Source organism: Alligator mississippiensis, chromosome 1 (assembly GCF_030867095.1).
Source record: "Alligator mississippiensis isolate rAllMis1 chromosome 1, rAllMis1, whole genome shotgun sequence".
Classification (NCBI taxonomy): Eukaryota; Metazoa; Chordata; order Crocodylia; family Alligatoridae; genus Alligator; species Alligator mississippiensis.
This window is the reverse complement of record NC_081824.1, coordinates 153,154,040-153,178,227: the sequence shown is the minus strand read 5'-3', so window position 1 is coordinate 153,178,227 and position 24,188 is coordinate 153,154,040. Positions and strand designations below refer to the sequence as shown.

General features: G+C 42.8%; 1 protein-coding gene across 4 annotated transcripts in view; it reads right to left on the bottom strand.

The window, feature by feature from the left end:
• TBCE (tubulin folding cofactor E) overlaps window positions 1–24,188 on the bottom strand; it is a 50,173-nt gene that overhangs the window by 6,734 nt on the left and 19,251 nt on the right. For all 4 annotated transcript variants that reach the window (XR_009455922.1, XR_009455923.1, XM_059715599.1 and 1 more), the window contains exons 5-12: window positions 23,470–23,554; window positions 22,747–22,846; window positions 13,664–13,766; window positions 7,095–7,171; window positions 6,728–6,823; window positions 5,974–6,038; window positions 5,816–5,880; window positions 955–1,104 (exon numbers count right to left, since the gene is read on the bottom strand). Coding sequence is in view for 2 of the 4 variants with exons in the window: in XM_059715599.1 (XP_059571582.1) it covers window positions 955–1,104; window positions 5,816–5,880; window positions 5,974–6,038; window positions 6,728–6,823; window positions 7,095–7,171; window positions 13,664–13,766; window positions 22,747–22,846; window positions 23,470–23,554 (741 nt within the window). In the remaining 2 variants the exon portion in view is untranslated. The remainder of the gene's footprint in view (window positions 1–954; window positions 1,105–5,815; window positions 5,881–5,973; window positions 6,039–6,727; window positions 6,824–7,094; window positions 7,172–13,663; window positions 13,767–22,746; window positions 22,847–23,469; window positions 23,555–24,188) is intronic.

Sequence of the window (24,188 nt, the reverse complement as noted above, 5' to 3'; positions counted from 1 at the left end):
GAAAATGTTTGAGGAAGCACATCAAGGTTGCCAACTGCACGTGCACTGTGACAACTTGTGACCAGCAAAGGGCTAAACAAACAAAACTCACTCCTGACTTTTGAGGCATATAGAAACAAGCTTTCACGAGGTGAGTCCACACGTGCAATTAATAAGAAGCAATAAACTCTGGAATCTATTGCTATTTGCACATGCACCCAAGATCATAGCACATTGAGCCGCTTAGAGCAGCCCCAGCTGTCCAGGCACACTGGGGGTCAGCCTGCCAGGCCAGGGCTGCTCCCCCTGGGCATAATGTGCACCAGAGGGGCTAGTTGAGGCACGAGGTGCTTCATTGTGGAACTAGCCAGAAGGCAGGCCCTGCACTGAAGCACCCTCATGCCCCAACTAGCCAGGACAGCATCTACACATGCACTGCTGCAGGTTTTTTACTCCACAGCAGGATAGTACTTGTATTTACAAGTACTATCCTGCTGCACAATAAATTAGTTTACTCCAGCCGAATAGGGGCACATGTATAAATGCCAAGACATTTACTGTACAGTTAATTAGTCTATTGCCCAGGATGTCTTGGGTTGTTACTAAAAGGAAAATGTGGGTCATCTGCCCTGTTAGAGCAATGATCCCTGCTTAACAGAGGGGGGAAGTAATTCCCATTCAAATTGCTTCATACCAGTTTTGTTTAACCTGTCAATTAAAAACTCTGTGATCTGGGACCAAAAATCCCTTTGTAAAGTCAATGTAATTTAGACACCAAAAATTCATGCTCCATGACTTGCCCACCCAATGTCACAGAAAGCCAGTGGCAATGACACAAAGAGAGCCCAGGATGCCCAACTCCGTGTGGTGGCACCATCTGCATTTCCCCATCTGTGCTCATAGATGTACTGAGAAAGAAATCCAACGCGCCGTCAGCTCTTTTTCCTTCATATAAGTTGCTGAAGTATCACATACCTCAGATTTGTTTAAGAACTTCAGCTGACCTATTTTGGCAATAATTAGTTGTCTCAGTGTCTCAGGGCTCTTCTCTGGGCCCAAAGGGTTATTCCAACAGTGCAGTGACTCCAGACTTTGCAGTTTATCCAGTTCATTGACAAATGACCACTGGAACAGAAGTTGGAAAGAACTGTATTATTGATTTTTTTAAAAGAGCAATCTCTGAATCAACATGAAATTTCTATTTTGTTTCAGAACAACACATAATACTAGCTTCTGCCACCAGAACCACTAGAGAAATGACTACTTGGTTCTGCTACACAAAGAATATTATTTATGTAGGTATTTATTCATTTATTTTACTTGCAACACAGCCTACTAAATACCACTTTCACTGGGCTTGTTCAGTTAAGACAACATTTTTGAAGAAACTGAAAAAAATGAACCTGTGGAAAAGCAAAGAGATCAGGACGTCTTCAACAGGAAACAAGGAAGTGGGCATAGATTATGGAATAACGAGAAAGAGAGAGGTCCAGTGAAAAAAAAATGGGTAGGTCCAGGGACCATGCATCATTATGTACAACGTACTCCTCCCTGCCCAGCCTAGGGACTGAAAACTTATCCATTTAACTCACATAATCAAACATCAGGCCATGTTTGATTATGTGAGTTAAATAGATAAATTGGACAGAAGGCAGGGAAGGGTGGCACCTTAGAGACTAACTGGATGGGGTCTCAAATCACAAGAGGGACTGAATGGAGAAGTGTGGCTGGGACTAAAGCAAATGATGACTCCAGTTCTGGTACTTGGCACCTGTATTCACATTTAATTTCTCAGACAGGGATTCAATCCATTCTCTGAGAATGAACATACACCCGCTTGGCAATGATTCACTACATTCTACCAAATACCGGTAAGCCAACACACCCGCGCAGTCAACTCAGACTTGCTCAGTGAGTCACAATGGGACCCAAAGAGCAGTAGCGCATCTTTCTGTGCTCGGAGGCATTTCACCAATCCAACTTGCTGCTGATAGAACTGCATGCCGGGTTTGATCTCATGATGCTACTGCCATAAGGTTAGTCTACCCAGTCACTTCTGACACAATACAAGAAGAGCTATTCCTTTGAAAAGGAAGCAATTTAAACCAAAAAAACCCTGCGCCATATGACATAACTTTCTAACAGCCTCCTTTGGGCACCCTGTAAACATCAGTAGTACAGGTTCCATGGATGCATTTCCCAATGCAGAAAAGAGTATAGGATCAAAAACATAGTAGAGGATTCACAAATATAAAGAATACAGTATCATGGTTTACAGGGCTATTTTAAATGCTTGAAAATCCACCTTCCCTGGATCGCCTTGGAAGGGGGAGTGACATAGAGCAGTTAGTGTTTAAAACTAGGGAATGTTTGCAAACGGAGTTTTCCAGAGAGAGAGAGAGCCTTCCCACAAACACCTTAATGTTGACAGATTCTACCAAGATCTTTTGCACAGACCTTGGGTTCTGCTCCTAGTCAGTCTCCCTTGGGTGACTTCTTCCCTCAGCTCACGCATGGCATCCACTACCCAGGGAGGAAGCAGCATGGAAAGAGTTTGACTCTCAGGATACATCTGAACTTGATGTGTTCGGACCAAACAAGACTATACTATGCATGCAAACCAGCAGGCTTTCAAGTCTGGCAGGTTTCACATGAACAGTGTGGCTCAAGATTACCTGTGATGTGCAGAATTACAAAGCCTAATCTACAGCCAGTGTTAACTTGAGTCTAACCTTTGGCAGAAAGCTTGGCAGGGGGGCAGAGAGGTAAGTAGCAAGATGCCTACATTTCCAATATGTCTCTGACAACAGGGTGATTTCAGAGGAGAGCAGAAAATGCAGAACGTGCTCAGATTACTTCCAAAATAAATTACACATGCTGGAAGGGGAGGTGGGAGTAGGGAGGCAAGGGAATGGTGTTAAGTAGCAGCAGAGGGAAAAGGGGCTAGGATGACATATCAGGAGTGGTAGCAGGGCAAATGGTAGAGGAGAGGGGCAAAGGGCCTGTCAGACTCCCCCTGCATTAATGTGCTGAGATCTGGGGAGCCCCTGCCCTTCTGGGATCATACCTCACATGAGCAGGAAGCTTGGGGGGCGGGGGGTGTTGGCAGCCTGGTACAGAGACCAGTTGGTGGGCAGAGCTTGAATCAGCATACAGACCGGGCCAAGTAAACAGAGCAGCGTGCCATACTAAGGGAGCTGCTGCCTGAGAGCATGCTAGATGGCAAGTAGTAACTGTTTACACGTCAAAGGTTTCCAAAGTGCTAATGGCTCTGGGGAACCAGGCAAGAGGGAGGGGCCATCTATGGTGTGCGTATCCCCCCATTCCCACAAAAGTCTCCTCTCACTGAAAGTTGGAGCTGTGCTGAACAGGAACTGCCTTCAAATGACCTGAGCTGTATGCCAGGCCTGCCCCACAGGAAGCATTGCACCTGCTGAATTTTACCACCTCTTCACCCTTTTTCCAGCACCTCCCCTCCTTAGGCGCATGACATTGTACTGTCACTTACCCACAACCCACACTTAATCTCCCACCAAACAGCTGCCAATCCTCGTGGCAGGAAGCCCATGCCCCACTCTTGATGCAACCTACACATAGCAATGCTGGAAAGTGGCCTGCTGAATCTCACCAAGCACACAGCTTCACTGCACTTTGATGACAAATATGGAAATCAGGTGGAGGAGGATCATACCAGCCCCAGAAGAGCACACAGCACAGTACCGAGGTGCTCTCATCACAGTCACAGCTCTACGCAGCTACTCTTAGCCTGACTATCATTCAGTATGGCTCCACCTGACAGTGAATGTCCCTGTAATGCATAAAGACTATTCCCACTGACTACTGTCATCCCTAGAGATGCACAGGTATGATGATTACAGGGACATGTATTTTTACTCTTTATTCCTGGTTTCCCAAAGTTTGACTTTTGCTGGAAAGATCCTAGAGATCCTACCAGCTAGCTAACCTTATCTCCCCATTCACTAAGTTTGTTGTCACTGAATCAATAATGTAAAACCATTCTAAAACCCAGAATCATTTTTCACCACAATTCACTGAGGCAGAAAAACAGAGGATATCTACTAACTTCTCAGTTTGATTCCTGGCATTGAAATAGCAGAATCCTTGGGAGGATGTACTAGATTGGAAAAGCTAATCACCATAAACACATTGCAAGACGATTTATTTAAAAAATTCAAGAAAGCAATTCTGTTAAAGGTCCATTTTAAAATGTTCATAACATCAAAAAAGTGTCTAGATTATTTAAAAAATGACAGAACTGTCTCTTGCTTTCAATCCTTCACTTGTCAAATACCAGTTACAAACTGAGACATCAAAAGAAAGATCAATGGAAAAAAAAAAAAACTTATTTTTTAACACTTCACCAATTACAGGTACAGCGGTAAAAAGAAATGTTAACAGGCTTACCAAATCCACAACTGTCCCTTAATCTTAATTCTAATTTGAATGAGAATATTAATTCCCCATCTGGCAATATTTGCTCTGGTGACAAGATCTGGATAAATTAAACAGTCCTACAACTGGAAAATGAAAGCAATTAAGGTGCCTCAAATTATAAAATCCCCAAAATAGCTTTTATGTCCTTAACTGTTGCTATGATTAAAGGAAATTCAGGGAAAGAAATATTCTACTTCTAAACAAATTAACACCAATCAAGAAAATAATCCATGATTTAAAATCAAGCCTAGAGCTCATAATAATATATAAAATGCAATTAGGAAAATTGATGAGCAAATCTCAAAAAACAGGTCTAATAAAAACAAAGTTCTGAATGGTAAGAATTTTATTACAATTGATGAATTGACAGAGTCTCTGACCAACAAAAAACTTCTTCTAGTTCTGTTAAACACAACTCCATTAGAGATAAAAACAAAAGGTTGAGAGCAAAATATTTAATTATTTAATCCACAGAGAATCTGATGATTTTTAGCCAAAAGATTTAACGTTTCTCTTTTGGATACTAGAAACCAGTGTTACTTATGTATCCATGCTGCAGTCCTTAAGAAAATAAACTAGATTAACTCCTAAACCCAACTCATGGGGCACATCCAGGAGAGCATGGTCATGCAGTATGTGGCACTGCAAACATGTTTGAAGTGACACATACCGCACGTCCGGTGTTCTCTGTGCTGCAAGGGCACACTACTCAAGCGTGCGCTGCACTGGTTTTTGTTCTTGCGGGTTTTATTGACCCCTGGATATCCAGGGGTCAAAAAAACCCATGAGGGAGGGAGAGGGGGAACAGCGAGCAGCGCTCTTGGGCACCAAGCACCGCTGAAAAGAGGAGCCGGGTGACTCGGAGCCACACTCTGCTGCCAGCCAGGCTCCATGCAGCAGAATCGCCGTGGCTGCAGTCCTGGAAGGCCCCTAGAGCCCCAGGTAAGGCTGCTGGGGCCAGCACAATGCTGGCCCCAGTTACGCCTACCGCCTCTGGGGTAACTTGCCATGTGCCAAAGTGTTCATGGCATGGGCATTCCCTGGGGACAAGGTGCACGGGTACAAGGTGCACCACTGATAGTTGTCCCCGGAGAACCAAACATCCATGCACGTCTGGATGCACCAATGGGAGAGTTATGTTGGGTACCTGGTAATAATCTGGGCAGCAATTTGTCCACTTAGGGTAGAAATTAAAGAAGATACTCTACCTCTCCGAAGTAAAAAATACAATAGATAGTTGAGGACATTAACTCTTACCAACAATTGTCTAGTCATGTATATATTTAACCAAGTAAAACCAAAAAGTATATTTGCCATTCCTTATTAAACAACAACAAAAAAGAGAAAAAAAGAAAAAGAAAGGCATTATAATCTTACTTACCTGTGATATTTTGTTGTTATCTACTACAAGATGTTTCAACGAAGGAAACATTTTTGTCTTGCACCCTAGGAAAAAGGGAATAAATTTACAAGATAATGACAACAATTTAAAGTCTTCTAAAATATGGAAATGTAACACACAATGTTTACTTTACATACCAAATTCAGCATCAGGAAAGCGTACAGAAGAAATTCCAGTGTCTGAAAGTATTAGTTTTTCTAATCTGAAATGTAGATGTTAAAGTATGTTTGTTAAACATTTTAGTAAAAATACTGTCTTTTTTATATGCAATGATTTCTTGTCAACCCTTTTACTGCATACGCTGTGATTTTGGAAGAGTACCAGTACCAGCAGGTAGGTTGGTTATCAGTTTAGTTACCAGTTTACTAATTATCAGTATTATTAATCTGGCTCCATATTTTTAATGGATGCAAAGCTAAATGCTGCTTAAAAGAAAGCAATTTTTTTTCCTCAATCGAATGCTCAAAGGCAGAGTAGCATTTCATGCCATCTCAAAGTTGTAACCACTACACATTCAGCTGAACCACCTCTTATAGAAAGTGATGTCTCCAAGATATATCTCTGTCCTTGGAAGGGTCTGAACAATTCTGAATTATGATGGGTGGGATGGGAGAACAAAAATAAAATAAATTACAAAAATCAAATGAAATTGGCAGTAGAAACATGCCTTCATTTTGTTTGAATATTAAACGTTATAAAAGCGTGGAAATAAGGGTGTTTTTTTTCTTTTGTGGTGCACAACTGAAATATTTAACATAATCCGGAGGGTGGGGGTCCAACCTTGTTTTTTATTAAGTCAATATTATCATACTTCAGTCCACGAAGTATACATGAACTAATACATTTATGGAACATAAAAAAGAATTTGCAGTGAAGTTCTCTAACAGATACCTGGGGAGATGTGCTATTAGATGCAGCTGATTTCCATCAATTAACTGGTTGCTTGAAAGGTCTAGCAATTTCAGGGTCTGTAGAACATTAGTGGGCCTGCAGAATTAAAAACCATAACTACATTTTAGAGTTGTTTTAAAATACTTGCACTCATTTACACTTATATAACTGAAATAACTATTTGCACAGGTAAGTGTCTCCACTCAAATAACATATCAAAGGTGTATTATACAAGATTACCATGGCAATGGTAATTCAAGCACTGCTGGAATTGAGTTTAGTATTTTTTCCAGACACATCATATCCTTATGTACATAGTATAACAGTCATAAAAAGCTGACTTTAGCATTTAAGCTGAACCTCATACCTTTCTAAAACTGTAATATCATTAGATGCAAGGTACAATTCTTCAAGTGCTGGCCACCCTGGAGCACACAGAAGAACCTAATAGGAAAACTTCATTTAGTATAAAATAAAGGTAATAGCATTTGTATTCGAATGTGTGCTTCAAATAAGCATAAGACACATTCAAAACAAACTAGCTCTTACAAATAAGCAATCTGCAAGACTTCCTAATTCAATGGCTCTCCCATCTTAACAGTGATGACAGTATGATTTTGGATCTGTTGACTGTGGATGGAAGAAGTCAGCAGCACTTTGCACAGCCAGAAAACCCAACATTACTGAACTATACTGGGTCTGTACTTTAAAACTGAGTGTTCCTATTCTAATTTTAAAATAATGTAGTAATGCTACCCCTCTCTTGCTTTGAGAGTCACCGCTTTTTACCTGAAATTTCACGTCCGATTCAAAGAATGCACAAGTTGGTAAAGACCACTAAGATTAACTTGCTTCTAAGGGTGTAAACAGAAGCTACATATTTCCACAAGAGGAAGCCTTTTGTTTCAAGATCCTACAGAGAACCAATCCTTTGTCCCACTTTATATACAAGGGAAGTATGCAAGATAAAATGTGCTAACACTCCTACCATAATGCTGTATAATTTAAAAGTGGTTTAATTGCCAGTCATTTGAGGGACAAACCTATCAGGCTGTGTTCTCCCTGGCATTGAACAGCAATGCAGCTGGGAAGGGCTGTGTGCGTAAAGGGCTTTGCAGCTCCTCTTTTGTCCCAGGTTTTGAGTTGGATCAATCCAAATTGCCTCATATGAGACATCTGTTTACAGACCAATACATTGGATTTTAAAGGTGTTGCATATAGCCACGTTGGTCTAAGGACACGGGCAGCCAGGTTCTTTGGGTAAATATGATTTCTTTTATTAAACTAACTAATAGTTAAATTGTTGGAAAAATTGTTCTTTGCAAGCTTTTGGGTGCACACTCTTCTTCAGATATAGGGAGAGTCTGCTGGTGGTGTGCGCGCTCTCCTGGGTGGACTAGAGGCCAATGAAAGCTTTCTGCAGTTTTGTATATAACCCTCTTAAACTGATAGCCCCCAAGCCACTGGTTTTCAAACTTCCTAAAGTCAAAAAACACTTTCAAATCACTTCTGCTGTGGAACCCCTATCCTTGGCTCCACAAGCCATGTGAGCTAACAAAGCCAGGGGACTTAGCCTGGCAATAGTGGTGCACCGCCTCCTGGCCCCCTCTACCATAACCCCCAACTTCTTTGTGGAACCCCTGATGCTCTACCACGGACCCTTGAGGCTCTGCAGAACAGTCTGAAAACCAGTGCCATTGACATTTAACATGCATTTTACCCCATAGTGCTAGACAGGCTCCCATGCAGGACTATTCAGGTTATTCAGGCCCCAAATATAACTCACGACTGTACTATAAATACACATCTGCACTCTGCACATCACACCATCTACCAGCTCAAAGAGCAGCTTTCCCTCAGGTGCCCAAACTACAGGAAGAAATGCCACTATATCTCACCTATTTTTGCCTCCAGGGTACAACACTGTCTCGTTCCCTTTGAGAAACTAAACTGTCTCAGTTACCTTTCAGACTACATATCACTGATGATGAGTCACATACTTGTAACCCTATTCCGATTCTCATCCAACCATAACAGATGAAATAAGACAAAAATATGGAGTGAGCATTAGGGTTGTTTGTAGAATCATAACTGTGAATCACCTGACTTTCAAATGCACCAGTGATGCTTGCATTTCACTGGCTATAAACTATTTTACATTTTTTCTGGCTGGAGATTATATGTTGTACTTTAATCAAATGTCCGTAGGAAACTAAGGCAGTGCTTGGACACAATTTGGTTTCAGTGATCTGTTAATACAAATCTCATATGTATTTAGACCCCCGAGTGGTGTATTTAATGGGCCAATAAAACACAACCTTCGGTGCACTGAAACTGCCATAATATGGATATTTCAAGGTTCCTTTATTTAGAAAAGCTGTTTTATAAAAAGTGTATCCTTCTACTATGAAAAACAGTTCAAAATGTAGGTATGAGAAAAACAGAAAAAATTACAAACAATTCTATTCCTTGTGTTCTTATGGTGTATAGATGGTTACGCTGTATGTTATTTTGAATAACTTTTCACCTTTCAAGTACTTTTCACATTAAATAAAAATATTTCCAGCATTTTCATATCCCTCTTCACATTCTCCAGGAGCCCAGTTGCAAACTAAGATTTTTTGGCTACCTGGGTCATAGGCTTTTTTTTTTTTTTTTTTGCTTTCTATTCCAAAATAGGTTGCATTTTCACAATTATTCCTAATGCAGCTTTTGCAGTAACATCTTCAAGGTGCTTCATCACAAAGCACTGCTGAAATGGCAGCCAGGTCCACTTTCAATTCGTCTTTCTCCCCTTGTCAGACTACCCAGCTCATCCAACCCCCACAGGTAGAAAAGCCATTTTCAAGTGCAAGCTTGTATTGAACTGTTGTTTACAACGGGAGTGCCTTATTTTACTAACCTGACTGTATAAAGAAGCATTCAGACCTTAAAATACCTTTTCCACCCAAGGAGAGCTGGTGAGCTAGAGCTGAGCCTCACAGGAAAAGCAAAACAATTCTAAACTGCTCTTGCTAACCTGGGGGTTCTCTTTAAAAGTCAGTCACCCAGAAATAACTTTTGTCTGTATGAGAAAATCTTTGCTAAAAGTCCCCATCACTGCTACCACTAGCAGAGAGGAAAGCTGCTGATAGCTGCCAGTGTTTTAAGCACCATGAGGTATAGACTTGCTCCGAGAAGGTTTATAAGTATGTAGTTAAAACCACCTAGGGTCTTTATCTATTCTAGTACTAATCCTACTGGTAGTGAGAGAGATGCATCTGCATCCAGCTGATTGCTTATTGGCTAGTGTAGAAATAAACACTGAACAAAACCACAAAAACCACACTCACTCTTCCATTCTTGCTGCTGTACACAATACACTGCAGATATCACTTAACAAAAGGGCAATTACAATTGGTTAAGTTGAAAGGAATGGATCAGATTGGAGCACGCCTGGTGACATTCCTCAGAACTGATCTTGGGATCATCCTGTTTAACATTTTCATGAGTGACCCTGGTACAGAAACTAAATATGCATTTATGAAATTTGCAAATGCTAGTCAGTGAGGCGCTGACAATAGAGAGGAGGGTCTGATTATCAGGCAGGGCAAATTAGATTGCCTTCTGGAAGGAAGTGACAGAAATGGCGAGAAGTTTAATAGTATAAAGTGCAAACTCAAATATTTAGGAAGTAATGACAAGGCCGTCTGCTATATTACACGGGCTCACAGACTGGAGTCAATGGAGGAAGAGGGAACTGGCTCTCCTGGTCTATTGTTGTATAGACATGAGCCATAAGTACATGCAGCCAACAGACAGACTACTGAAATCCTCAAACATATTAGTTTGGGTATTTTTAATAAAGATTGGAAAATACTAGTGCTACTATAAGAAGAAATTGGTAACACTCAATCTGGAATATTATGTGCAGTCCTCACCTATATTTGAAAAAGATTAATTCAGATCTGAGCAGGTCCAGAGAAGGGCCACTAGGGTAATTAGGGAAACACAACTTATGAAAAAAAAGCAAGAGAGCTTATCTTGTTAAGCAAAAGCAAAATGAAGGCTGAGAGGAAATGTAACTGCTCCTTATATAAATATCTGTGGGGTGAATAGCATGAAAGCAAGTTAAACAACAATACCAGGATAGGACTGAATGGATATAAACTGGTCACAAACAAATCTAGATGGATAATAGAAGCAGACTTTGAAGCATTAAAGATATCAGGTCCTAAAATAACCCTCCAAAAATAAGGGTAAGGAAGCTGATTTGCTTCAAGATGAAGCTCAACAAGGTTTACAGAAGAGACAGTAGAGTAGGAAAAATATGTTCTTGGAACAATAATTTGGGCATATTATACAAGGATTTCCATATCTGGTACTGCCCATGAAGGGACCAAAAAAGAAACTTAATCTCTATGTGGGATGATTTTAATCTGAAAATCTAGAATTTCTGATAGTCCTTTGTAGGGGCTAGGGGTTTGCTCTCTTCTAAAGCACTGGACATTGGCCACAACGAGATGTAGGAATTTGACTGTGATGCACTGGTGTTCCGAAGGTACTAACACATTCTCAGGTACTTATATGCTAAGGCTGGTTCTTACCAAATATTCATTACCAAGTTTGGAGTCATGAAATAATTTTTCTCTGAGTCAGACTAGCAAGGATGGTGGAGGTTTTATTTGCCTTCATCTGCAGTGCAGGGGAGGGTCTTTTTTTTTAGGAACCTCCTAACATTTGAACTTAATTTCCTGCTGTTGCTGTGGCAAGGTGCTGCAGGTGTCCTTGTTCTCCTGGTTCTTTATCTGTGCTGTGGTGTAGGGTTTTTTATTTAGCACTTTGTGGATGTGGTACATGAGAGAGATGGCAGTAGTGTTCTTATGCACATTTCTGGATATGGGTCATCTATAAAGGGGACAGGACTTAATGGCCTAGAAGGCTCCTTTCAGTCCTACTTCTTAAATGAAGTGGAAGTGAAACTTTAAAGGTTTGTGCAAACAGCATGAAGTGTAGATGACAAAAGGCGGGTAAGGTGCTGAACAATCCAAATAAGGGGTGGACAGTGGGGGACTTTCAGGTTTGTAAGTCCCCCACTAAGTAACACTGGACAGAAAATGGGAGACTTTTATGCCATGTATATATGAGGAAAATGTAAGCAAGGTGTGAAGGAAGACTTATTAGTGAGGGAGAACACTCAGATGTTCAAGTCACTTTGCTATGTCAGAGTTTCAAACAAGCAGGAGTCACCACAGAAGTGACTGGACATTTACCAGCTCCTTTATAAACAAAGATATATTAAATGCCTACTGTGAAAGTGAACTATACTTCATAGGGAATGAAATGATCAAAGCATCTCAAGCAGTCACATAAAAGTGGCTTTGAACAATCAATGTACAAACAGCATTTTTTATTTTGCTTTTAAAGCTCATCTTTATTAAAAAGATGCACCAGTGCAAATAAAACTTTAAAAAGAATCAATGCACTTTGCCACAAACTGCTAATGGAGGCACCATTAAATACAGGTTAAACCTGACTACAATTGAAAAAGTTATCCCTTGAAAAAATAACCTTTGAAAAAATTATCAAGGATCACATTTGTAGGAGTCCAGCAGGTAAAATAAATGTTAAAGGGCAACCAGCACGGGTTCATAGCAGGTAAATCCAGCCAGACTAACTTTGTTTCTTTCTATGACCAGGTTACTAAATGCTTAGATGCAAGAGTCAAGGTAGATGTCATCTACTTGTACTTTAAGAAGGCCTTTGACACAGTATCCCATCCTATTCTTATAAGCAAATTGAATGGCTGTGCCATAGATGATTACACAGTCATGTGGGTGGCAAATTGACTTAAGGGGCGTACCCAGACAGTGGTGGTGGACAGGTCGGTATCGACCTCAAAAGATGTGGGCAGGCCGCAGCTGTTGTATTAATTCCAATTCTGTGCACCATAATTCAAGAAGGATGTGGACAACCTTGACAGGGTCCAGAGGAGGGCTACTAGTATGGTTAGAGGCCTGCAGAGAAGGCCCTATGAGGAAAGGCTGAGGGACCTGGACCTTTTCAGCCTCTGCAAGAAAAGGCTGAAGGGGGATCTTGTGGCAGTATACAAAATCACCAGGGCGGGTAGCAGGGAATAGGAGATGCTCTGTTTACCAGAGCACCCCTTGGAATAACCAGGAACAACAAGCTGATGGGGAGATTTAGGTTGGACATCAGGAAGAAATTCTTCATGGCTAGTATGACTCCAGAATACGGAATGGGCTTCCAAGGGAAGTGGTGCTCTCCCCTACTTTAGGGGTCTTCAAGAGGAAACTGGACAAGTACCTGGCTGAGGTCACATAACCCCAGCACTTTTTCCTGCCACTGGCAGGGGGTTGGACTTGATGCTCCACTGAGGTACCTTCCAACGCTAGCATCTATGAATCTATGAATTGGCTTCAGTTAATTTGGCAAGTTGCCTGTGTAAGTGAAGATTAACTGTGTTTATGTCAGGGGTTTGAGCTACAGTTAAAGTGGCACAACTTTTATAACAGACCAGACTTTGTTTTGGAAGACTGTGTGGTCTAACACAGCGTTTCTCAACCTGTGGGTCCCTACCCAAAAGTGGGTCACAAGAATATATGAAAGGGTTGTGAACAAACTTAAAAAATGCATCAACAAACTTTAAAAATGGATTCTCCTTTAAAGTAAAAAAACATGGGAAACTGACTGTGGATTTTCCCTTTCAGCCATGCCCCATACACTCCCTCCCTGCCCCCCACCCTACACACTGGGGGCTGGGAGTAAGGGACACTGGGTCTGGACTGGCCACTGATGTGTACAAATGGGTCCTGGTACAAAAAGGATGAGAACAACTTGTCTAGTGTACTAATCTTCACTATGCTAATTTACTGAAGAAACCAAATGACTTAGGAAGTAATTTCTGTTTATTTGTAGAAGTCAAATATTTATTACCTCCACCCATGTTACTCCAGTTCGATTAAGTGCCAGAACTCTCAGCTTGTCAAACATACCAGATCCAGGGGTTTCAGCAGATGGAAATTTCATTTTGTTTTCACTGTACCAAAAGACCAAACAGATTCTTAGCATAAAACAAATCAAACTAAAATATTCGGTCAATTCACCAATTGAGAATAACATACTTGGGGGGGGGGGGGGGGGGGACGGACACTTGGAATTAAATGAAATTAAAATTAAGTCAAGACTATAGTTATTTAAAACAGTCCATATTGTTTATAAAAAATGTTGGTAGTTTGAGTTCAGACTATGTCCTTGACCATTTTATTTTCCTCCTCCGCACATTTGTTGTTCCTTCAAGTTCATGACAAGGTGAGTGGCATTTTTTAAAATTCTGGAGAGAAGAATTGTTGGTTTTGCTAAAAGAAATAAATGTGACGCGTAAGATTTCACACCCATTATCAACCCTGTCTGTAGTTAAAAACAAGTTATCTACATAAATGATCAAATCACCAATAAAATATTAGGATTTCAAAGGATTCCATATCATCATAACAAAGAGGTAACATTAGAAAGCAAAACCTTATACAATTAAACAGCTTAATCCTTACACTAATTCTAGGTTCCATTTCCCCAACATCTTTTGCATTCCCTCCTTTAAGGCTTGTCTGTATAAGGACATTTTCTGCATAGCTATTCCAGTAAACTTCCTAATGCAGACACAATCTCTTGGAGATCTGATGGCAGGCTGCCTCAGTTGCTTTCTCCTCCCTATGCTTCTATCCCATCCGTCCCCACCCCCTTCCCAAATTGTTTATACTGAAATGTTACAATCATTTAGAAAAAGCTGTAAATTAGAAAACGAACAAATTTATGACAAAAAGGGCCAACCAAATGGAAAAAGCCATTCATGCTATCCCTGTTTAAAGTTATTAAGGCTTACGTTTGTCACGGGATATATGTGAGTTTCAACAAATGGTAACATGCCAGGCATTAAAGAAATTTGTCTCAGGGTAAAAATGAGGGGTCTTCCAATGAAAATGATAGATCTGTGACAAAGAGGTTACTCTTTAAAGAGGAACTTCTTTGTCCTGCCAAAAAAATATTAACATCTAGCCAGGTAGAAAGACTCCCACAATCCCACTGCGCTCCGTTCTTCTTCTCCCCCTCCAAGGGGAGGTAGGGAAAACAGATGGCTCCATGCCAGCTTGCTAAGAAGCAAGTCATCAGGGAGGTAGGCAAGCTGCCCTGTCTGTCACTAGCAGTTGTGCCCAGGCAGGAAAACCAGTGTCACTGTCCTGTCAGGTTGCTCTCTCAGCACACCCACCAGCCCAGGGGTGGAGTGCCATTCAGCAGTGTCCTGGCTCCCAGGGTTAATGTGTGCCCTTTGAAGATCCCAGCATTCCTGGGCTGTGGGTGCACGCTTTGAAGGTCCCTGTATGCCTGCTACCCAAGAACAGGACCGCTGATTACCAGAAGTCATTTACATGTCAACTAATGCCACTTCCAACCCAACCCATGCTGCAGCAGACAACAGGCAGTGGCAGTCCAGGATCCTGAGCTGTGGGAGTACTGGGGTTGTGTGCATGCTGTTTTAAGGTCCTAGGACTGTCCATGACCACCACCCAAGTTCTGATGAGCCCTCTGAAGGTCTGAGAGCTCCTAGGGGTAGGCACACACAGCCTGGATACCAAGAGCTGCAGACATGCTCTTTGAAGGTCCTGGCACCATGGGCTGCCAACATACTCTCTGAAGGTCCCAGGTGGGCAGAGAGTAGGGAAAGGTAATAACAGCTGCACTGGCACGAGCCTCATTAGTAGCTGCCTGTATTAAGAGCTAAGCTCTGTTAAAGCAGCCTCTCATTGAAAAATGTTGCTGATCCCTGCGATAGATGCATAGGTAACTAGCTGCCTGTCCTAGGGGTAGGAAATCTTTTTCAGCTACACACTAGAAAGACCCATCCCAGGTCAGAAGTGAGTGCGCTAGGACCTGTCCATCAGCTTGTCCCTACAATGGCAAGAGGAAACACCTGTACTGAAGCCCTCAGCTACCAAATGCTGCTAAAGGCCCATCTCTGCAGACTAGATTGAACAGTTCTGCAGGCTGGATCTGGCCCACAGGCTAACAGTTGCCAACCCCTGGCCTAATCCATTACCTTGCTTCTGCATCCACCAATGCTAGCTAAGACCATTAGCTGAATATTTAAATGAGTACAATCAGTTTTACTGTTGACATTTACACTCATCTTCACCCTTCAGAGTGAATGCTCCACTCAAGTAAACAGAGAAGCTCACATCTCTGAGTTATTGTTTCAGGTTGTGGGAAGCACAAGGACAATGCTGTATCAGTTTGCTTCTAGTAGGTTTTCTTGGCAAGCATATGCTAAACTTTTTTTCTTAGCAAAAGAAAGCTAAGATGTCATAGCGTAAAGTCTATAGCAAATATATTGGCCATGTAGCTGTAAAAAAAACAAGCCCTGCCAAGAACTGTTCTCTTGACAACTGTACTAAAGTGGGAGTATCTACACATGCTATTAATTCAAAGTAGGCTTACTAAGTCGTTTGACCCCAGTACTCTTTCCTGCCATGGCAGGGGGTCAGACTTGATGATCTACTCAGGTCCCTTCTGACCCTACAAACTATGAAACAGTAAAAATACTGTGCAGTAAGCCTACCCAGGAACATATCTACATGTGCTCCCTCTTGGGAAGGGACTTGCTCCTGCCCTGCTTTGCCCCCCTGCATCAGACAGGGGGAGCTCCAGGCTCCCCCTGGGTGCTAGCCTGGGGGCTAGCAGGGAGCACAGGGCTGGTCCCCATGCGCACGGGGCCAGGAGACCTCTGTCAGCTCCAGTGGCAGCTGTCCCCTGGTCCCATACACATCATGGGGACAAGCCCTGGGCCCAGCAGAGCTTCCCTGCGCAGCCTGGAGCTGGCCAGAAACTGTCCCATTCTGGGGCAGGTCCCAGCCAGCTTCATGGTGGGCAGCCCAGAGCTGGCTGGGACCTGCCCCAAAATGGAACAGTTCCCAGCCAGCTCCAGGTTGTGCAGGGAAGCAGGGAGTTCCTGTAGGGAGCCGGCAGCTGAGCAGTGCCAGAACAGGGTGGAGGTGGGGGACATGGGAGTCTACTACAGACCTCCCAACCAAGGGGAAGAGCCTGACTGAGTATTCTGGGGTCAGCTTGCAGAGGCACTTAAGGCAAGGGATATAGTTGTCATGGGTGATCTAAATTACCCAGACATCTGCTGGGAGGAGCAGACAGCCAGGTCAGACCGCTCATGGAGGTTCCTGGCTGAGATACAGGACCTCCACTTAACCCAGGAGGTACAGAGTCCTACCAGGGGGAATGCCCTGCTGGACCTGGTCCTGGCCACAGGCAACAACCTGGTAAGAGGGCACCAGGTCCTCGACCACCTGGGCAATAGCAATCATCGATTAGCTGGATGGTGAATTCCAGCAAGGGTGCCAAGGGCCTGCGCCAAGGCAGCAGCCCTAGACTTTAAGAGGGCCAACTTCAACGAGTTGAGATTAGTGGGAGAGGCGCTGGGGTTCTCAAGAGTAGGGGAACTCAGTGCCCAAGATGAGTGGTCGTTCCTTAAGGAGACGATACTCAGAGCCCAAGGGGTGACAATCCCAACAAGAAGCAAGGGGGACAAGAGTGCCTAAAAGCCCCCCTGGCTCACCAAGGGCATTTATGAATGCCTGATTGCCAAAAAGGAGGCGTAAACCCGGTGGAAGGGAGAGGTTATCACCAAAGAGGAGTATACCTCCACTGCTCGGGTCTGTAGGGGGGCTGTTAGAAAAACTAAGGCAGATACGGAGCTAGGGCTAGTGTCAAGGATCAAAGATAATAAAAAGTCCTTTTTTAAATATATAGAGAGAATGAAGAAGGCACCGGGTAATGTAGGGCCCCTGCAGGATAAGCTTGGCAATCTGGTGGTTGCATCAGAGGAGGAAGCAGACCTCTTTAACAAATTCTTCGCCTCCATTTTCCTATGCAGGGACCAGGACTCCCTGACCAGGATTCCAGATGGACTTGGGAGAAACATCGTCAGACCTAAGGTCAGGGAGGACCGGGTTAGAGAGTTTCTGGAGGGGCTGGATGTGTTCAAATCAGCAGATCCAGATGCTCTCCACCCCAGTGTGTTGAGGGAATTGGCAGGGGTTATTGCGGGGCCCCTGGCACGGCTTTACGAGCACTCGTGGTGCTCTGGCCAGGTGCCAGATGACTGGAAGAAAGCCAACGTGGTCCCCAACTTCAAAAAAAGGGAAGAGGGAGGACCCAGGCAACTATAGGCCCATTAGTCTTACTTCAATCCTGGGGAAACTCTTTGAAAAGATCATCAAGGAACACATCTGTGATGGGCCAGCAGCAGAGATAATGCTCAAGGGCAACCAGCACAGTTTCATTAGGGGCAGGTCCTGGCAGACCAACCTGATTGCCTTCTACGATCAGGTCACAAAGGCACGGGACGCAGGTGTCGCGGTGGATGTAGTCTTTCTGGACTTCAGCAAGGCCTTTGACACCGTCTTCCACCCCATTCTCATCAAAAAACTAGATGACTGTGGCACTGATGCCTACACAGTCAGATGGATTGCAAATTGGCTGAAGGGTCATACTCAGAGGGTAGTGGTGGACGGGTCTTTTTTGACCTGGAGGGAAGTGGGCAGTGGAGTCCCCCAGGGCTCGGTCCTTTGGCCCGCACTGTTCAATTTCTTTATTAGTGACTTGGACAACGGGGTAAAAAGCAGCCTGTTTAAATTTGATGATGATACCAAGATTTGAGGTGAGGTGGGCACGCTAGTAGGGAAGGACAGATTACAGCAGGACTTGGACAGGTTACAGGGGTGGGCTAACGAAAATAGAATGGGTTTCAATACTGATAAATGCAGGGTGCTGCACTTGGGCAGTGGGAACCAGCAGCACACTTATAAGCTGGGAAACTCCCTTCTCGAGAGCACGGTGGCAGAAAGAGATCTTGGAGTCATTATTGACTCCAAGATGAACATGGGCCGACAATGTGAGGTCACGGTCAGTAGGGCTAACCGTATTTTGTCGTGCATCCACAGATGCATCTCTAGCAGGGCAAAGGAGGTGATCCTCCCCCTCTATGCAACACTGGTCAGGCCGCAGCTGGAGTAGTGTGTTCAGTTCTGGGCGCCACACTTCAGGAGGGATGTGGACAGCATTGAGAGGGTCCAGAGGAGGGCCACCCGCATGATCTGGGGACAGCAGGGCAGACCCTATGAAGAGAGGCTACAGGACCTGAACCTGTTCAGCCTTCGCAAAAGGCGGCAGAGGAGGGACCTGGTGGCCGTCTATAAACTCACCAAGGGGGACCAGCAGGGTTTGGGAGAGACCCTGTTCCCCCTAGCGCCCCCCGAGGTAACAAGGAATAACAGCCACAAATTGTTAGAGAGTAGGTTTAGACTAGACATCCAAAGGTACTACTTCACAGTTAGGGCGGCTAGGATCTGGAACCAACTTCCAAGGGAAGTGGTGATGGCTCCTACCCTGGGGATGTTTAAGGGGAGGCTTGATGTCTACCTGACTGGGGTCATTTGAGCCCAGTTTTCTCTCCTGCCCAGGGCAGGGGGTCCGACTTGATGATCTACAATTTTCCTTCCGACACTACTTCTATGAATCTATGGAGGAGGGTTCAGAGAGCTACGCCATCCTGGTGCTGCTTGGCTCCCACGTCCTGGGGGAGCTGGGAGCTAAGTAGTGCCAGGACAGGGGGAATTCCGAGTCCCCTGTGGTCTCCTAGTATAAGGGTTGACTGGGAGCAAATTTCCTCCCGCCCAGTGTCTACATATGCAATGGTATCTACCGCACAGACAGTTTACTACCTGTATTCATGGGCAGTAACTAACTACCCAATAGATTAATTTACTGTGCAGTAAATGTGCATATGTGTAGTCAGTGACACTTTACTGTACAGTAGATAAGTCTATTAAGTCTAGACATAAGAAAAAACTTATTCTCTGCCAGGGTTGCCAGAATCTGAAACACACTCCCCAACAGAGGTGGTGCAGTCACCATCCTTGGACGTGTTCAACATGAGGCTGGACAGGCACCTTTTTGAGCTTGTCTGAGCCCAATAACTTCCTGCCCACAGCAGGGGACTGGACTTAATGATCTTACAGGTCCTTTCCAGTTCTATGATTCTACTGCACAGTAAAGTGTCTCATGTAGACACATCCAGTGATAAGTGCAGTCTCAGGCCTCCTCCCTCAGTACATTTGCAACTGCCTAAAAATTACTACTGATTTATAAAAAGTGTACTTTTCCAAGGTTCCAGCTGCCTCTGACAGTCATGAAAACAAAATTAGACTATCCCCAAAGCAACAAAGTCACCTTTGTCCCACATATCTCTGATTGCTCTCAAATCTCTCAAACCTATTAGATAGGCCTAATGACAAAAGCAAAGGACAGATCTCAATTACAAGGGAGGCAAAATAATCATAAATACAGATCACCTTAGTATCATAGGAATATAGGTCTGGAAGGGACCTCATGAGATAATCTAGTCGAGGGGTGTTTTAACCTCTGGCCCACAAGCCAAATGAGGCCTGGGAAGGCATTGCATCTGACCTGTGGGGCTCCCATGGATTGGGAAATCTGGCAGTGGGACAGCAGTGGCCACCCTTCCTTGCTGCCAAATTCCCATATCCCCGCCACCACCACAGCCAAATCTGGGGTAGGCCATGCCCCCTTCTCTCTGTGCCACTGGGCTAAGGTCAAAGCTGGGCCATGCTCCCTTTCTGGACCATGTCCCCTCCCCTGAGGCAGGGCTGTATTGAGCCAGGCTGCCCCCTGCCCTCTCTGTGTGCCTGGATGGGGCCCTGCCACACCTGCCCTAGATGCCAGATAAGGGCCACTGGACACATCTGGCCTTTGGATGGACCGGCACTGCCCATCTGGCTTGCCAAAAAAAATGGTTGAGCATCACTGATCTAGCCCAATTCCTGCTCAAGGCAGGATGATCCCTGACTAAACCATCCCAGTCAAATGTATCTAACCTGCTCTTGCAAATTTCCAGGCATGGAGACTCCACATCTTCTCTATGTAGCCTGTTTCAGTGCTTGACTAGCTCATAGTCAAAAAGTTCCTCCTCATTTTCAACCTAAATTTCCTTTGCTGCAGGTTAAGGTCACTGCTTCTAGTCCTGTCCCCTATAACCAGAGACCCATCTCTACCCTCTCTGTAATTGCCCTTTGAGTATGCAAGAACTTTTATCAAATTCCCCTTCAGTCTTCTTCTTCAGACTAAGTAATCCTAGTTCTTTCAGCCTGTCCTCAAAAATCATATTTTCCAGGCCTCAAATCTGTAAAGAACAATTATAGATTATTAATTTTTCTGCCTAAATATTTCTGATTAGGCTCCCATCTTTCCCCTTGCAAAATTACATCCAAAGACAGCTAGTTATGAGAAAACTTCAGGATCACACTCTGGCCATGTCTACATGAAAGGTTATGATGCCTGACAGTAACACCCTAAAGGGCGCAACACAGTTTTGAGCTGGCAACCAGATAATTCCAGAAGCAGTCAATATAGGGAGACATGGGCAGATTAATTAGTTTAGGGACAGATTATTTCACCTCATTATTCACCAGTGTTAAATACCCCACCTCAAATGCCACATGGACACAGAAACCCTACTTCCAGTTTAGGAGGCACAAAGCAGCACAGCTTGCTTGAGGGCACCACTGTTGGGCACTGCAAGTCTACAATATAGAATGACCCTGGATGAATTTGCCCCCATTATATCTTCTTCTAAATCCATTGGGGTGGGGGAACCCTCCACACATTTGGGAACATCTGTGCTAATCTGTGAATTTCTTCCCCATCTCCTGGCAATACTGCTCCATTTAAAGCCACCTTTTTCCCTTGGGGGGCAGGGGGGAGAGAAGGGGCAGGGGCATTATTTGTAGAGCAGGAACTCACTGACACAAATATTATCAGAGAGACTTTTCCTGTTACTCACTGTGGTCCAACATTCTAGCCAGAATTGTTTCAGGGCAGGTGGGCTGGGCCTCAAAGTATATTTCAGTTTGGTACTAAACAGACATTCTTAATAAAACGTATTTTTCTAGATAAAAATCAGATGCCTGAAAAAAGCTGATTTTGGGATAGACATGAAAAACCAACAAACAAACAAACAAAAAACCCCCGGGAGATTAAATCCCAAAGTAAAAAGCAATCAGCATAAGCACAAAAAAAAAAATCCCAGAAAACCAAACTTAGACTAAAGCTTTCCTACAAGAGAATCTTTAAAACTTATCTGAACGAAAACGCAAGAAAAAACAGGTTTGAAAAACACCAGATAATTAATAGTTAGCTCAAGTTCACAACAACCAAGTGAGCCCTCAGTACTTGAACAAGGCATGAAGGTGTCACCCTGGAAGCAGCAAAGCAGTTTAACATTCTTTGTTATAAAATTCTACAGAGCACATCTTACTATCGCAACTTGAATTTTTAAAACTCTGGTTCCTAACCCAACACACTTTAAACAGTATGTCCTCCTTTTTTATTTAAACTGTTTTATTTTTATAAACTTTCTTTAAAAGGATTCAATTTCCCTGTTGACATTTACAAGAACTTTTTAGACAGTCTACTTCCTCCAATCTGCTTGGAAACTCTGGAACTAGCTAGGTGCAAAGTACTGTCAAATATGTGAAGTAGACTAAAACAATAAAGGCATATTTGTACTTTTCAACTGTAGCAGTCTTGTGAAATAATAATCACTTTTCTAATAGAATCATGATTTGTCAAGTTGTACAGTATTTTCTTCAAGCTTTGAAACAAACTGGAATTTAGGACTACCCCCATATTTCTGGTTTTGGCAAAACGATGCACAAAACCTCCTTGGGGATCTAGTCCTTCCTCAGTATTCAATACTTCTGGAAGATATGGCAAGAACAGAAAAAAATAAGAGCCAATTTATAAGAAGTAGCCAGGCACTTAACTCCCATTATTTTTAAAATGAAATTTAGATCCTTAAATCAAGCTTTCATTTAAGTATCAAGTCATATATCCCTAACAAAAGAAGCAGAAATAAAAAATACATATCGTCATACCTGAGATGCAGTATTTCCAGATTCTGTACCTGACTAGCGATATCTATCACTGTTTCCCATGATGACAACAGATTTTTTGATAAGTCTATACTCTTGATATCTGAGAATTCACATTAAGAAAATATATCAGAAATATATCAGAGACCGGAGCTATACCTTTAGATAAAGATAAAGCAAGCTATATCTTTAGCTATAAACTTACTTTTGTACGAGTATACAATTTAGATGTCCTAAAACAGTATAATTTCTACTATGTATTTTAGTAACATATAACTACAATACACAGGAGCTTGAATACCTTATTCATTACACACTCACAGCTTCTTGTGCCTACAAAGCTCTTCTCCAGCAATTACATTAAAGATTATATGGCTTTGTCCTATGCCAGATTATTTTTAAAAATTCCCATAATTTCTACCACAACTGCACCTTCTGAAGTCTTGAGTCAATGACAATAGTTAATTAAATTAGCATAGTTCCCTACCCCCTCTTTTCTACCCAGTAACCCTATTCCAAATATATTCTAGGATTTTAAACAGTAAAAAGAATGAAGATTGAATTACACCCCTATATACAATGCAAAGTAATTAAACTAATCTGAAAATAACCGTTTGATAATAGAATATAATTGCTTAATTTCTATAAAGTAAGTATGGAATGCTAAAAACATGTTTTATTTTAGTAAGTGGTAGTACATAATACAGCACCTTTAGAAAAGGATACTAGGACATGTTCTGTTAATTTCCTCCTTCTGACCTACATGGCTCACTGCACATTCTCTCACTGAGATGTTTTCCAATTTGTTCAGCTGACTATATGAAAAAGTGTCAAATTATAAACAAAGAGAAAAATGGCAGATGAATTAGAAGCACATTGATATTAAGCCTAAACATGATACATTTTTTTAAATCTTTTTTGGGGTTGCTATTATGAAAACTATTTATAGCCAGATAGTTGTATCATCTTCAACTGATCACAGAAACACTCTTTTGACCAGGGTAAAAGGCAGAAACACTGGAAAAACAATGCTGGACAAGTAGCAAAGAAAATGACTCCATCCATCTGGAATCAAATTCAAGTATGAAAAATGCAGTTACCCAGTTTGGAAACTGGTCAGCGCACCAGCATTAACATTACAAGTTTTGCAAAAGATCAGTTACAAGAATGTTAATCAATTGTTTTATGCCTCTGACAAAAATGGCATTTTCAACTGATCAGCAGCCTCTGAGGCACACAGAGCAGTAAAAATTGGTTGAACGTCAACTCAGAGAGGAAGAGTGCCATCTACTGAATTGTCACTACCAAGATGCTGCAGGTGCCCCACAGGGATCACAGTGTACAGGCAGTTTGTTCCTTATCATCAAAAACTAGTTCACCTTCTCCTCCTCCTCCGCCCCATACACAGCAAGGAGTGACGGAAGCTACTTAGAACAGGTGAAGAC